At 41.9% G+C, this 15,121-nt stretch overlaps 1 protein-coding gene across 8 annotated transcripts in view; it reads left to right on the top strand.

Annotated features, from left to right (window-relative positions):
• The first annotated feature begins 1,327 nt into the window (after positions 1–1,327).
• IKZF2 (IKAROS family zinc finger 2) overlaps positions 1,328–15,121 on the top strand; it is a 134,883-nt gene continuing 121,089 nt past the window's right edge. For 3 of the 8 annotated variants that reach the window (XR_006284877.1, XM_043525251.1, XM_007068304.4), the window contains exons 1-3: positions 1,332–1,730; positions 4,392–4,440; positions 5,238–5,342. Coding sequence is in view for 7 of the 8 variants with exons in the window: in XM_043525251.1 (XP_043381186.1) it covers positions 4,407–4,440; positions 5,238–5,342 (139 nt within the window). In the remaining variant the exon portion in view is untranslated. The other 5 variants (XM_043525252.1, XM_043525249.1, XM_043525250.1 and 2 more) reach the window with 5 other exon arrangements.

The raw sequence follows: 15,121 nt of genomic DNA, 5'->3' as shown, positions 1-15,121 counted from the left end.
AACTTTGCAAATTTAATGTTCTTTTAATGCAGTTTTGTGCGTAATACAATATATATAATACAATGTAGATGGCATATAAACAATAGCTCAGAAAGTAAGTGTGAATTGCCTCCTTTCATCTCACTGGACCATTAACCCTGACACTTAATGATGATATTTCAAAGTCCATCATCAAATTAACTAATTCAGTATTGATCAAAGCATGAAAGAACAAAAGGAATGATCATGTTGGGCCTGACCCAAAATCCATTAAAGTCAGTGGAAAGACTCCCATTGTCTTCAGTGGGCTTTGGATCAGGCTCCATATCAAGACCGGCACAGTCCAGGGTGAGTGGCATCAAATTTTCACATATTATTTTAGCTTCACATGATGGCAGTACCAATTCCCCAGCTAAACCGACTCCTTCATATATGACCTGAGGATGCTAAATAAATAATGTATCTCACACTTACAATGAATGTCCAATTAAATAATAATAATGGATTTGAAGCATTTCTCTCCTCTTTGTTTCCTTTTGTTTTTTCCCCATGCGTTCTCATTTAGACTGTAATTGGGGCAAAGCCAATAGACCAAATAGTCACAAAATTAAAAATCCAATCTAGGACAGTACATTGAAATTGCATGGGATTATGGGCACCAGAGATTGTTCGGTTTAGATTTGCCTTCATTTTACTTACACCCCTATACGCACCGTGCTATCTCTGCACTGACACTGATTGGCTGAGGTTTTCACGGCAGTTTAGGGGATTGAGACACATAACTCACAAGCGTTTCAACGGCAGGTTTCAGAGTCGCAGCCGTGTTAGTCGGTATCCGCAAAAAGAAAAGGAGGACTTGTGGCACCTTAGTGAGGAACCAATTTATTTGAGCATCAGCTTTCGTGGGCTACAGCATCGGATGAAGTGGGCTGTAGCTCAGGAAAGCTCATGCTCAAATAAATTGGCTCGTCTCTCAGGTGCCACAAGTCCTCATGTCAATGGAAGTTATGCCCCTAAAGCCAACATCTGAATCTATAACCCGGAAAGGCTCGTGGTTGCTCTTTCTCGTGCACAAAACAGACTCTTATTCCTGCTGCGGCGCCTGGGATGGCACAGGGCAGAGTCTGAGAAAGAAAGTTCACAAATAGAACTGCTGAATCATGAACCGGAGAGCAGCACAGTGAGGTCACCCCGGGCGGCGGCTCTGCTCCTGCCCCTGGCTCGGCGGCTCTCGCTGGGTGGAGAGGGAGCGGAAGGGCTCTGCCCGGCGGCAATCCGCGGGCCCCTCTGAGGCGGCGAAGCCCCCCCCGCCCTTCCCGCTCCTTCGCCGGGAGGGCGCGCGCCGGCGAGCCGCCGGAGCAGCGCTCGTCCTGTAATCGATTGCCGAGCGCGCTGAGCAGCCCAGCCGGCGCGGAGGCGCACTCCCGGCGGCCTCCCCGGCGCAGGGCGCCTCTGAGAGCGGCCGCCTGGGCGAGATGTGCTCCGGCGGGGGGGGTGCGCGCGCGAGGGTGTCTCGGCCGGATCGGTTTCTCGGGGTTTGACCAGCTGTCCCGGGCTAGCCCTGCGCGCTGAAGATGGAGGAAGTCAGAGCAGGATTACCCTTAGCGACAGACCCGCCGCTTGCGGTTCCCACAGCCCGCTGCAGTGCCCAAACACACAAGCACTAGGCACAGAGAGCAAGGGCGAGGAGACACTAATAAAAACACAACACACAAGGGTGATGGAAGTGAGGCACTGCATGCGCTGCTGAGGTAAATCTTCGCTTGGCATTTTGGTTTCCATGGGGGGGGGCGGGGGGGGGGGAGAAAGAGCGGTGGGTTATTTGTGTGATGATGGCTCACAGAAATCTGTGTGTGTGTGTGTGTGTGTGAACGTCTCTGCTTTTGCCAAGGGGTGGGGGGCTGTCTCAAAGTAAAGTCTAATGGTGGGGCATCCCTCGCGCTGTGATGTGATCAAATGACTTGTTGCTGTTACCCAGCAACAATAATAATAATTAATACTAATCCATCGGTCTGTATGCGTGTGGTTGGAGGAGGGGGAAGATTAGTATTATTTGCTGTAGGTTTAGCATAGTGACTGGCTCTGCGGGATAGGACTGGCAAAGCCTTTTGGGGTGCCTTTTTTTTTACAATTAAAATTCTCTTTTCTGGGCTGTGAATCGATTAATCAGTTCTCCGCTCTGGCAACTGACAACAAGGGTTTGAATTGCAATTTGCAGCAGCTTCCTCTTCTAGCTGCAGCTACCTGGGAGAAAGTGCTCTACATCCCTTTTTAGTGTTATTTTTAGTATTATTCCTGGCATGACAGACACGATATTGAATAAGGCAGGACTTAAATTACTTTGACAGGTTGTGCTCTGGGCGGGGATTGACAGAGATGAAATTAAGATCTCTTCATTTTGCCAAGGGCCAAAAACAATCCTGTGAAGTTGGCCTACGTTTATTGCTCTGTGTGGGTGTTTTTTTTTTTTTTAACTTCTCTGTTCCTCCCCCCCCCCAAGTCCCCCCTTTCTTCCTCTCCTCCAGTTTTCTTGTCGATTCTTAAGGAACCGGTGGATCAAGTTTTTCTCTCTCCTGGTTAATCGCATTGCTGTAGCACTGGCTGACCTCTCTCCCCTTCTCCCTCCCTCCCTCTCTCTTTTTGTTCTTCATCTTTCCTGAAAGTATGTGCCATTCCTGAGTGAGTTTCTCAACAAGACCATCCCAAGGGAGGGAGTCCTCGCTCATTTTTTTTTGTTTCTGTTCAGTTCCCCCACCGATCCGTTCGCTCTGAATGTTCTACTTGTAAGTTTCAGGGGACAGACGGGGCGGGGGAGAGGGGATTTTAGTTTATTTTTTGTTAACTTTTCCCATCTCGCTATATCTTCAATACGATCATAACTATCTCTCCATTGGTGGTGGGTAGGAGGGGGTTAGCAGCTGGGGATTTGCCATTACAGCTGGACATTGTGATCAAACTCTCTTTTTTCCTTTATTTCAAAGAATCAAAGAACATTTTCTTTTATGTATATTTCATTCCTTCCCCCTCCACCCTTCCCGTCCTTTCCTTTCTTTCCTTCCATTTCATTGGCTAGGAAGATCGCCTTTCCCTGTTGCTTCTGACGTGTTCTCCACCCCCCTTCCCCCCATCTACCTGTACTAGGGGAAAGATAAGGTAACATTAAAAGGGCTTGAGGGAGCTGCTTGTCTGGTTTTTTTTTTAAAAGTGGTCTCTAAAAGTTGTTACAATCGTGTACAAATCAGTAATGGAAAGAGTTTGATAGCAGCTCTTCAGTTTGAAATGTATGTGTTATGTGTACTGAGTGCCTTGGGAATTTGATCTGCCTTATACCAGAGAGGAACACAGAGAAAAGTTGTTTTTTTTAGGGGCCGTGAGGTAGGGGAGAGGGAAGTGGTTTTGGAGACAAGAAGTGAAGCTGCCTGTTTTCCAGTAAGTAATGGAGAAATTCCAGGAGCCAGGGCTAAATATACTTGGCGATCAATACAGAAATGGCTCATGTGAATAATTTAACTGCTTGGTGCAGTGAGAGTTTTGAAACTAAAGGCAAAAAAGGGGCCGTAGATGGAGAGAGGAAATAAAATTCTCCTCTGATCATGTCAGTTTCTTAACTTTTCCACTTAAAATAATATAGTTACGATTATTGATTCCTTCTCCCCACCCCTTTTAATCAAATGAAAGCTTGGGGGTGTCATCCAATACAGTTACTTGAGTTTCTGGAAAGTAATAGCTTGTTCTATGTCAGCAAAGTGCTTCCAGAAACTTTGAGATTGGCACACACCACAAAATGCATGGTCTAGAAATATTAAATATGACATGCAGCCCATAGTATGATAGGTCTGGTTACAATGAACAGGTGCATGCACAGGTGTCTGGGTGTGTGAGTGAGGGTGTTCAATGGCCAATTGAAGACAAAAGGCTGTAATAACTCTGAAAGGAATATGGACACTGAAGGGTTTTATTTTAGTCAGAACATGATAAGCCATCATGGAATAAGTATGGAAGGGGCAATCTTTGTAGTATCAACATCTTGGAAACCTGCTGTGGCTGTGAGAACTGATAATTGATAAAGCATTAAAATCCCAGTGAAAACATACCTGGTCCAATTGGATCCTCCAAAAAAAAAAATCATGAAAGCAGGTGGAACTGTAATTAAAAATTAAATTATAGTCTCAACACAGCTCATCAAGATGCAGACTTACCTTTTCTACCCCCATCTGCAGCAGCTTTAGATCATTTGCCAAAAGAGTTCAGAGACTTACCAGTGCACGGTGTGTGCTCATTTGCATGTTTCTTAGGTGCTGGTTGCAGCGGCAGTAGCAAAAGAGGCAACTACTAATGGCTTTAAATAAGTGTAAGCATTTAATGGCTGATACTTGCAGGCATCTTTGAGGGTGTATTCTTTTGCCTTGTAGCACTGCACTTTGACTATGGAAGCAGAGGCTACTGATGGATATATAACATGTAAGTACTTTTATTTAACTTTGTTGGTTTACTTGTGAAGTCTCCTTTGCTTTCCTTTTCACAATATCTCTGTAGAAAGTGTTATCCCCCCCGGCCCCGAAACTCTTAACTTTCATTTGTGCTGTTATTAAACTCCATACTGTAAGAGAACGGTGGAGAGATACCATTTAACACTAAACTTGAGTGGTTATTTTTAAAAAACCCACTATCTTATAAGCTTAAATATTTGCTTAAATATTTTCATAAGAGAGCAATGTTTATTTTATATAAAACATAAATGAGAAACAGGACAGAAACTAAATCATTTTTTACTGTGAGGCTTTTTAGTACTATACATTGCTCCCTTCTTGTCCATTAGGGGAAAATACTTTACTTTGTTGAACTATTATAGCTTAATGGCCAGCTACATGAAAACCGTGAATCAAAATTGGAGTGGAAGGTCCTTACAGAAGAATGATACTCCACTCTGCTCCAGTTCAGTCTCTAGTCTGTTAGCACCAAAGTATGTAGAAATGGGCAAGTAATTCTAAGTTCTGTTCGTGCAAAGCAGCCAGAGCAAGATTTTCACGTGTACTTTTTATAATCTGTGGGGATTGGAGGATACTTTTTGATTCTCAAAAATAATAATTCATGTTTGTGGTCACTAGGAAGCCAATTTTAGTTGACCGTGGAGGAATCTATTAAAATTGGAAGGTGGGTGGGTAAGAAAAGAAGTTAGCAAGTCTGAATGCTGTATAATTGAATAATTTTATGGAGCCATGGGACAGAAACCTAAGTGTTTTATTTTGTGAAAACAGGTGACAATGAGCTTTCGCCCGAAAGGGAGCACTCCAACATGGCTATTGACCTCACTTCAAGCACACCCAATGGGCAGCATATCTCACCGAGTCACATGACAAGCAGTAAGCCTTCTTTTTGTGTATTTCTCTCTAGCAGCATATTTGGACTAGTTTAGTCTGTGGGGTCTTCATCTTGTTCACTCGACCAAGCCACTGCCGTAGATTTTGCTAACAAAAGAAGAAAAGGACGGGACAGATTTGGTTTTGTTCATGTTAGTGTCTCTTCTAAACATGAGTCTGATTACTAGTCTGAAGTATCCCAAGGTGGCCTTTGAGAGCTGGTCCTTACCTGTACCAGGTAGGAAATGCTAGGTTTTACTAGTCCTTGTTTTGCTTTGACAGGTTTTGAGATCCAAACAGCTTTTTAGCAGGATTCCAAAAAGCAGTCTGAAATGGCTTTATCTAGAAAGCCAACAAGCTTTTATTTCCAAAAGGCTTGACTCAAGCAAAATCTAAAGTTACACTATGCGGGCTTGATGGCAGGATATATTTTACTGTTCTGAATGGAAACTTCAGCATCCTGTTCGTTACCTTAGCTTTGCTTTGAACATTTCAGAAAATGGCCAGTATAAATTGGTAATTTATGGAACTCTCTCACCAGTGCAGTCTTTAACAAATTGAAAGGGTTTTGTTTTAGAGTGGCAAAAGAGAAACTGAGAAAGTGCAGAGGGATCTGTGAGTCTAACACTGAGAGTCAGGTGTACTTAATATTTTTGATGATGGATTTTTTTTCACCCTTAAATGAAATAACACCTTTCAGCTATATTGTGGAGCCTATACATACTTTTATCTGAAGAACATAGATTGTCTCATGGTTGATTACAATGTTTTATCAAGATACTTATCACAAAGTGCTTTATTATTTGTATTCAAAAATAATTTAAAATGTATTGTTTCCAATATACTTTCAGTGGGTTTTTTTCTCTCTCTCTTCCTCTCGTGTGTGTGAATATATACAGTAAAAAAAAAAAAAAAAGTTATACATTTCTCCAAATATTCTGGAAGAAAAATAAGGCATTAAGAATTAGTTTGTTTGTAATCATAAGTGTATTATCTTCAAAGCCTTTTTCACTGGGAGGAAAATGTTACTTGTCCTTAACAATTTCTCTTTGTCTCCTGCAAATTACGAGTAAAATACAGATTTTATGAGCCTTTAAACCTGAGGGTTCTTATGAAGATCTCCAATTATATACAAGTTGCTGGAGAATGTGATTGCTAACACTCTGGGCTGAACTTTATGTGACACCCTGTCCTAATTGAGCAGCTTTAGACAATTCCAATCCTGCTGCATTGGGATTCTGATTTTTTTTTTTAATGATCTTATCAACGTTTTACTACTCTCTTTGTTTACATTTTTATTAATGGGAAGGCTTCATCAGAGATAAGATTTAAACCAGTGGGTTTTTTTCGTTATCATATAGACTAAAAAACAGGGTCTAATTAAGGAGTAAAGCTGTCTGCTGAGTTCATGTGAAAATATTTTAGCATCTAATTTCACCGTGCAACGATTTGCAATGATTCTTCTTGTTTAATCTCATTCATGCCTGCAACATGCATGTTCCGAGTTCAGCATATGCACATGGCTACTGGTGTTGGTGAAAATTCCTGAATATTTATTCTTGCATGTGCGTCAGTAACTTCCACTGTTGTTGGCCTGTTTTAAAGATATGTTGGTGTGGACAAATGTAGGGCTCTATCCAGTGTTCTGGAGGCAGGCAAAATTTAATTTTGGATGCAGGGCTTTTGCCTGTGTGATTGGAACCTTGGAATATGACCCCCTTTTTTTCATATAGAATTCTTCTTCTTTTCATTACAAAACTACATTTTCTTCTGATCAAACATCAAATGTTTTCGAGCGAGGAGCTTTATCCCATGTCAAAAAAATCAAAGATGTCGATTAGAGGCTGTCAGGCTTTTGTTGCAGTTGGATTGGTTAACTTACACGTAGGGCCAAATCTTCAACCCAGTGGATACAGGCCAAATAACGAGGCTGTGCATTGGGGTCCACCATATGTTCCACAGCCAGAGCACTTTAGTAGCCCATGGGCCTCTACGTTTTCCTCTGCAGGGAGGAGGATGGCTATTGGAAACTGCTAAGTTGTGGATTTTCTTGCCTCTCAAAATTCCTGCTGCTGGGATGCAAGCAGATCCCATGAAGGTGGGCTCCATAGTAGGGAGGGAAGGAGGATGGGTACTCTGTGTGCACAGACCTTGGGTCTGAGTAGAAGTCACTGGAAAGACCTTGGTACACTGCTGGCCTGCCTGTTTATCTTCATACAAAGTGTGTGTAATTCTGATTTGGTAGTGCTTTGCACTACTTTTGCACTGGTGTAAGTGGCGACACAATTGTACTGGGCAGTGCTGTATTGGGGCTGTTGTCTTCAGTGGGAGGTGGATTGGGCCCCCAAATCTTTCACTCCCAGACTTACCCACTGATCCCGCAAAGAAGTGGAACCTGCATTAGTTCTTCTGGGTCCGCAGGGGTGAAGGTCAGGATTAGGTCCTCAGTCCTGTGTTTGATTGGATCATTTTGAGCCACAGCTCTTATTTCAGCTATGTCCAGTTTAAACGGAGATTAAAGGCAAGGCATGACAAGGCAATCTTCTTGGATATTTTATGTACAGTAAAGAGTGCATAGAGCAGACAGGAGAGCGCAAGACTTCTGAAACAATTAAGCAGTTCTCACTCAACAGTAGTAAAATGCTTGGTGAAGAGTTCTTCATATTTATTAGCCTGTGGCAATTCCATGTTAGTAAGACTTTTGGCCAGGCCACTGATGTTTTCAGCTTCTGTTCCAAAAGGTTGCAGGTTAAATATTTTGGCTCATGTTGAAGAGAGTCTATTGCTTCCTTAACATAGTATCACTTTGCAATATCAAAGTTACATGCATAGGTTATAGATGGGGCAGAGACCCACTTTTCTTCCAAATGAGATGATGCTAAAAGATAAATCAGAGTAGATTGCCTGTTATAGCTAACTAATGATGTTACGTATTCCTTACAATATGCATCTTCCTTTAGCAAAGTACTAGATAGATATTGGCAAATACTCAAATAATTCTAAGTAACTTATTGTAACTAAATTGTAAGTCGCCAGTTGATCAGCAGACTGTTTCCCTCCATCTCCAGTTCAAGAAATACTGTATCCAGTAGCATGCTTACATTGAACTACGTGTTTACACTGGCCCAAATCTGAAAGTCCTAGTTCACTGGCTGCTCAGTCTTTACTTGGGTAAACTCTCACAAGTGCTCTGATCATGCATGAGCTTGGTGTGGATGGATGCCGGTGCTTGACAGAGCCCCCTGACCAACCTCAATACCACCCGTCCAAAGTTCATTGTAGAACAGGGACCAAAGGCCCTAATCCAAAGCCCATTTAAGTCAGTGGAAGTCTTTCCGTTGACTTCGGCAAACTTTGAATTGGAAATAAAATGGGCAGGGACTTGTCAAAACTGAACAAGATTCTCAGGAGAGGGACCAGTGTACTAATGTAAAAGCAGATGAAGCAGACAAATACAGCAATTTTTAAAAGAAACAAAACAATTCCGATGTTTTCCTACACTACATTCTTGCTATAGAATTTGCCTGAGAGGAAACACTTTTTCCAGGTTACAATGGACTCAGAAAAAGTCCACTGTAATACAAGGGCTCAGTTGTTTGTTTAGCTGAATTGACGACCACTCTGTGTAACATGAAGGATATTTTGCTAAATCCATTGTCTGATACTGTATGGAAAATTAATAATGGCAGCTATTGGCATCTGACCATGCCAGAGGAAAGTTCCACTTAAATTAGGGAGTTAAATGGTGCTACAATGGGTGTTACAGGTGGCTTTCTTATTTCCAGGTCTAGATTAAAATACGCCTTAAAATAGACGGAGTAAGAACAATAATAAGTACTAAAATCCAACAATTTTGCTATTTGAAAGTGATTACAAATTCAGTGCACTTTAAAAAATGTTTGTATAACAATGCAGGAAAAGTATTAAAGAATAAGAAGTAATTTGATAAGAAAATAATTACGGTTGCCTGAGTCAGTTGCTGAACATGATGACTCTAGGAGAGTCCTTGGCTTTGGGAAATAATAACAGTAGCTGACTAGAAAGCTGTTGGGATGATTGTACCAAGTGAAAGGAATTTAAAAAGAGTGTTAAGTTAGACTCTGTTATAGAGAACTCAGACAAGACATTATTCTAAAATAACCTATATTATAGTCCAACCAATCAAAGAAGACTATTTTGCACCATCAATTGTGTCCCTTTTTTGTAACCTTAAAGCTCAAAATCTTGCTTGGTAGCTTTAATTTTCCTTCTGAACTGGAAATTTTAGTACAACGCTTGTGTCACCTCAGTCATTTTCCCTTAGCAAAATGTTGCATTTACTGTAGGTGTGTCAACTTCACTTCCCACTCACATTTGTTTGAATAAATAAACACATCCATGGATCCTATCTTTTGCAATGAAACTTCCTGAAATTAAATCAGCTTTGATTTCATCATGATACAACCTTGGAACTTTTATTTATTTAGTCTTTTGTAGGTAATGAGCACAGCCATTAAGTTCTACAGGATGGCCAATGCTGAACAACATAAAGCAGTAGTTCTGGTTTCACAGGATGTCGGCCAATGAAGTTTCTAGGCAAAGCTGATTTTAGAGAGAGGAAGGTTTTGGTTTTGTTGTTGTTTTAAAGAAATTTTGGAAAAAAATTAACCATCCTCATTTTTAAAAACATTTGCGCCACCCAGATCCCTCATCCAATTAACCTCAAACTTCTCAAGAAATATTCTCCCTGGCAGAAAAACATATGTGAAATTTTAGGCAAACTGACGAGAAATTTTAGGCAAACCAGTTGAATGTTGGTGCAGTTAGAGGGGGGGGAAAGCTCACGCTTTAGACATAAAGCTAGGCTTTGTCTACAAACAAAAGTTGTACTGCTTTAGTACTGATAGTTAAAGTTGTAGAAAACCTTGCCCCCCTGTCTGGACACGGTTATACTGGTATGAAAGTGCTTCTATAAGAAGGCAAATAAGCTATAATGGTATAAGGCATCTTTATACTGGTGTAACTTAATCCATAGTAGAGGTTGTACTGGTAAAAACTATTTTGTTTAAAAAAAAAAATCACACTCCTAATCAAAATGGTCATACTGTACTGTGTAGAGTGGACCTTAGTCACACCCTGAACTATCCTGAGTGAGTGTGGTCTGTAACTAGCAGGCAGGTGAACCTAACTTCACCTATGTATACTCTTTCCCAGTATCACTCCCTACCGTATCACATACTTGGCAGTAAAAGCATTCCTCCCTTTTGGTGAGTGTTATAATGAGGGTGGAGTGGAATTATCAGCTAATCTTGTTTAAATACTATTTTATTCACGCCAGTGGACTCTTTTGAGAGGTCACCTACCCCAGCTTTGTTACCGGACACGCCCTCCTTGTGGAGCTTCTGTAACATCCTTTGACTGTCATCTTCAGTTAGCTCTCCAGCACACACCCTGTTACAGCACTCAAAGTTCTTGAGAGCTGTAGTCAGCAGGTTTTAATACTTCTTTCTGGTTTCTTGTCAGACAGTCATGAGAGGAAAACCCCGCAATTTCTGTGGAATATAGTAGTTGTCTGGTGTTTCTCAAAACCGGATTAATAGAAATTCAGTAGGCAGCATTTCATTTTTTCCCAGAGACAAACTTGGGGCAAGACCCAGCTCCCACTGGAGTAAATAGGAGCCTTTCCATGGACTTGAATGGGGACTGGATCAAGCGCCGGCTTCCTAATGCTGCGAGAGGTGCTGAGCTCCCTCTACTTCCATAAGTCAATGGAAAGTTCTGTGCTGAGCATCTTGCAGGATTGGGCCTTATAGACGCAGGACTGGAGTTCTCTGCGTTGGCCATCGCTTTCGGTGGAGTGGTTAAAACAGATTGAAACAGTAGAGGGAGCTGCGCTCGCTCGCTCTCTCTCTTCCAGCTAAGGAGGAAGGGGAACTTTGAGGGCAGGGCGCTTATACAAGCCAAGGAGAGCAGGGGAGCCCCCAATGCTTTTAATTAAGGGGGGGAAGGAAGGGCTCTATTGCCTCCTACTTCCTCTCGCCTTACATGGTTTTAGTGTGTGGAGGCTCAGGGAGTGGCTTAATTGGCTAGGTTATTCCATACCATTAAAAGAAACACGGTATAGGGTACCTAGTAGGATCAGGGTGGTTTTTTTCCCAATATGGAACTACCCGGTCTGGTCCAACTCAACTGTAACCACAGAACTGGTGTCTTAGGAAAACATGCCGAAATACTTTCCCCATTCCCTTCTGTTCTGGCAAGGTGCCATGCTTATTGCTGGCCTCTTATGCTGCACATGCTCCATGTTGTCTCTCTTTCACTGGGGCAGAGAAGGTTTCCCTCTACCACCATCAGTTTGGAAGCTGAAAATCAGTCTCTCTCTATGGCCCTACCCATGAGGTTTTTGAACAGAAGTAGAATCCCCAAATGCTATCACAACTCACTGAGAGGCTGTGTGGGTTGGTGGATCTGGGAGTCGGGAGACCTAGTTTTGTTCTCTGCTCTCCCAGCGATCAGTGTGTGGGCAAGTCGCTTCGTGTCTCTGTGTCACTGCTTTTCCTTGTACTGAATTGTGAAGACTATAAACTGTTCCGGAGACAGCCTCTGCCTCATGTTGTGTGTCTTAGGCTTGGTGTACACACAGATACTGTCCTAGCATAATTATTTCTAATCTTTTTTATGAGTACGTACCACCACGAGTGTGGATGTAGTTATACTGGTATAAAGGTGCCTTATACCAGGCTATCTTCTTTCCCATCCCACACGGGAATAGATATACTGGTTATAAAGTACCTTTATACTGATAACTGTCTCCACTCTCGAGAGGTTGTACCACTTTAACTATACCGGTGTAGTTGCATTGGTACAACTTTTTTATGTATACAAGCCCTTATTTTCAGTGCCCAGCACCACGGTGCCCAGATCTGTATTGATGCCTCTGTAACACAAATACATTGTAATGACGGCATACACGGTAAAATAGATTTAAAAAAAAAATTCTTTAAAAGTTTTTGGTTCATTTTCTATCTTGGTGTGCACAGTTGGGTGCATTTTTAAAAGGCATTTCAAAAATCTTATGGAAATTTAGCACTTTTTTTTTTTAAACTGCATTTCACTTTCCCCACCCTTCTTTTTTTGTTTTGTTTGTTTTTTTTTTTCTTTAAATTCCATTATGCGCTTCATCCCATTTGGATGCCACAGGACTGAACCCCGATAGCAGTGAATTTGGTCTGTGTCATACCTAGATCTGCCTTTTTCGGTAATTAGCATTCTGTAGCTCCCATAGTTCTTAAGCTCTGTAGGAGCCCAGGCCTGCCCTCTGATGCACAGATGTAGTTATCTCCCTTTGAAACTAAATTTGCCAAACAAGTTCTCTTCTGTTGCTCTTAGCAATTTGGTAAATATACGTAGCTCTTTATCATGCCAAATTGCTCGCTCTGCTTATAGGTTTGGAGGGGATGAAATGCGTGCAGATACCAGGAAGCAGTAAAATAAAAGGGAGAGTGGTACTTAAGTGACGACATTGTCCACAGGAGCATGCACAGAGACTTCTGCATGCGTTGTGCATATTTTTGGCTCTGTTTTACATGGGGGGAGGCATAGTGATGTGTAATAGGAAGTAGAAGGTGCCCTGCTGCTCTATGCAGTAGCATCTGCTGCTTGCCTGTGGAAAATGCTGAAGAATTTTCCACAGATGTTGATTCTAACATCACTGAAACCTGGCCCTGCACCTTATATCCCATTACCAGAGGGGTGTGTGGTATGACTCTGGGGACAGTGGAAAAAGGTTTCCTAAGTGGCACCACACAAGGATGTAGTGGGATGGGCTAGGAAGTAGCATAGAGGGCAAGAGCCCTTTTAGTTGGCTATCCTTTTTGTGCAGAGGACTTGAGATCTGCTGGCTTCTCAAGACAGCCAGTGCTTTAGAGGATCATGCACCCTGGTCACTCTACAGGGATTGCAAATATGCCCTCTAATGACACGATTCCATGAAAACTCTGTGGGCAAGATCCTTACTTGACTTGTACCAGTGAACATCTGGGCCAGTAACTTTAAATTCAGGAGTGTAAACTTTTCAGAGTATCTTTTCTCCCAAGCAGGGATTGTCCTGGTGCACAGTTTATCTCCAGCTAATGGATGATTTAGGAAAATTGTTATGGAGGAGATGTTGTTTTTTAAAATTAAAAAATACACTCTACTAAAAGTAAACATTTTGTGGGGTGGAATGTACCTTTTTTCTCCATCCCAACCCCGTCCACTTGAACAAAATAGGTTTCTTCCTTGGAATCCATATGTCCTGGGCATCCACATGGGCTCTGTGATCTCTCTGTTCAGCTTCCAGGAAATATAACTCCATTGAAAGTACATTGATACCACTTCTACCCCAGGAATCCACCCTCTCTGCTGAAGGCCGTGGTAACCATTTTCATGGCTCCTATTTGATTTAATGAGTTTAGATCCTTGATCCCATGGAGGGCTGTCTGTGGTGTCCAGAGTAGAGAGGGGATATGGCCTACATGTCTCTTTTCTTGTTTTATGGCCAGTTTGTGGGAGTTCATGCAGCCTTGAAATTCTGGTAGCATGAATTATACACCAGCATCTGTCCAAAGGCTGACAGATTAGTAACCTGATGGTAGCCTTTGAATTCCCTTCTTTGAAGTTGAAAGAATTTACCACTTTTTTTGTATGACTATATTACAGCAAACCTGTTTACATGAAACATGTGGTCTATTCTCTTGGATGGTTCAGAAATTTCCAGGGAAAGTTACATAAGATTGAAGTAATTAGTGTAGCAGTTATTTGATAACTAGGAGGAAGAAGTTGCAGAGAGAAGATTAGGATAGTTTGGGGGTTTTTTCCTGCGAAATTCATCTCATGATTGTATGTGAAACTCATATTATAGTTTATTTCAGTCCTGCATCAATCTGTGTATTTAGTCATGTCCTTATAATGCCACCAAACAAATCAGTAAGGAATGCTAGTTATCAATTCTACATTTTCATTTTTCTTACTGCTTATTGCTACTTTTTCTTGGGTATGTCCTGCAATGTATAATTCATACATGCAGTATTTTGATAACAAGGAGTCTCTTCTGGGAACTCTGTTGGGGGATGGGGGGCTGGAGGAGGAACTTGTCTACACATGGAATTATTCTGGAATAGCTCTTATTCTGGAATCCACTTTGACAGTTAAACAGGAACAAGACACTCTTATTCTGGAATAAGAATAACCACACATGGAATTATTCAGGCATAGCTATTAGACCTTAAATTAACTCCGATTAAGGTAGGGTGTCAACTTTCGTGCGTAAGCAAGCCCTGTAGGTATATTTGTGTAATAGTTGTATGGTTTAAATTCTCAAAGTTAGGACCAAATCCTGACGTGTTCTGTGTGGGCAGATCCCAGCATGCCCACAAGCACCCCTGAGGTCAGTGCATCTCTGCATGGGTCATGTGGGGAAACTGAGTCACAGAGCTGAAATGACTTGCCCAAGGTCACCCAGAAAGGTACTGGACTAGAACCCAGCAGGCAAGTGGGGCAGAACTGGAAATGGAACAGTTCTCCTGAGTTCAGCCCAGTGCTCTGTCTACTTGGCCACACTGCTTTGAAGAGAAACCAGAGCATGTAATACCCAACACTATAGTATTTGTATGCTACCCAGATAAATTAAATTTGCATGGCTACGTTCCTAGTGGACTTTATCATTCATTGATTTATATATCTAAATAAAAATGCAATGTACCCTCTCATATCTTAAGCTTTGAGGCTAACTTAGACATGACGGGGATATGAGAACATTGTTA

Source organism: Chelonia mydas, chromosome 11, assembly GCF_015237465.2.
Source record: "Chelonia mydas isolate rCheMyd1 chromosome 11, rCheMyd1.pri.v2, whole genome shotgun sequence".
NCBI lineage: Eukaryota > Metazoa > Chordata > Testudines > Cheloniidae > Chelonia > Chelonia mydas.
The sequence above is the reverse complement of the archived record's forward strand: the minus strand, read 5'-3'. Positions and strand labels throughout refer to the sequence as shown.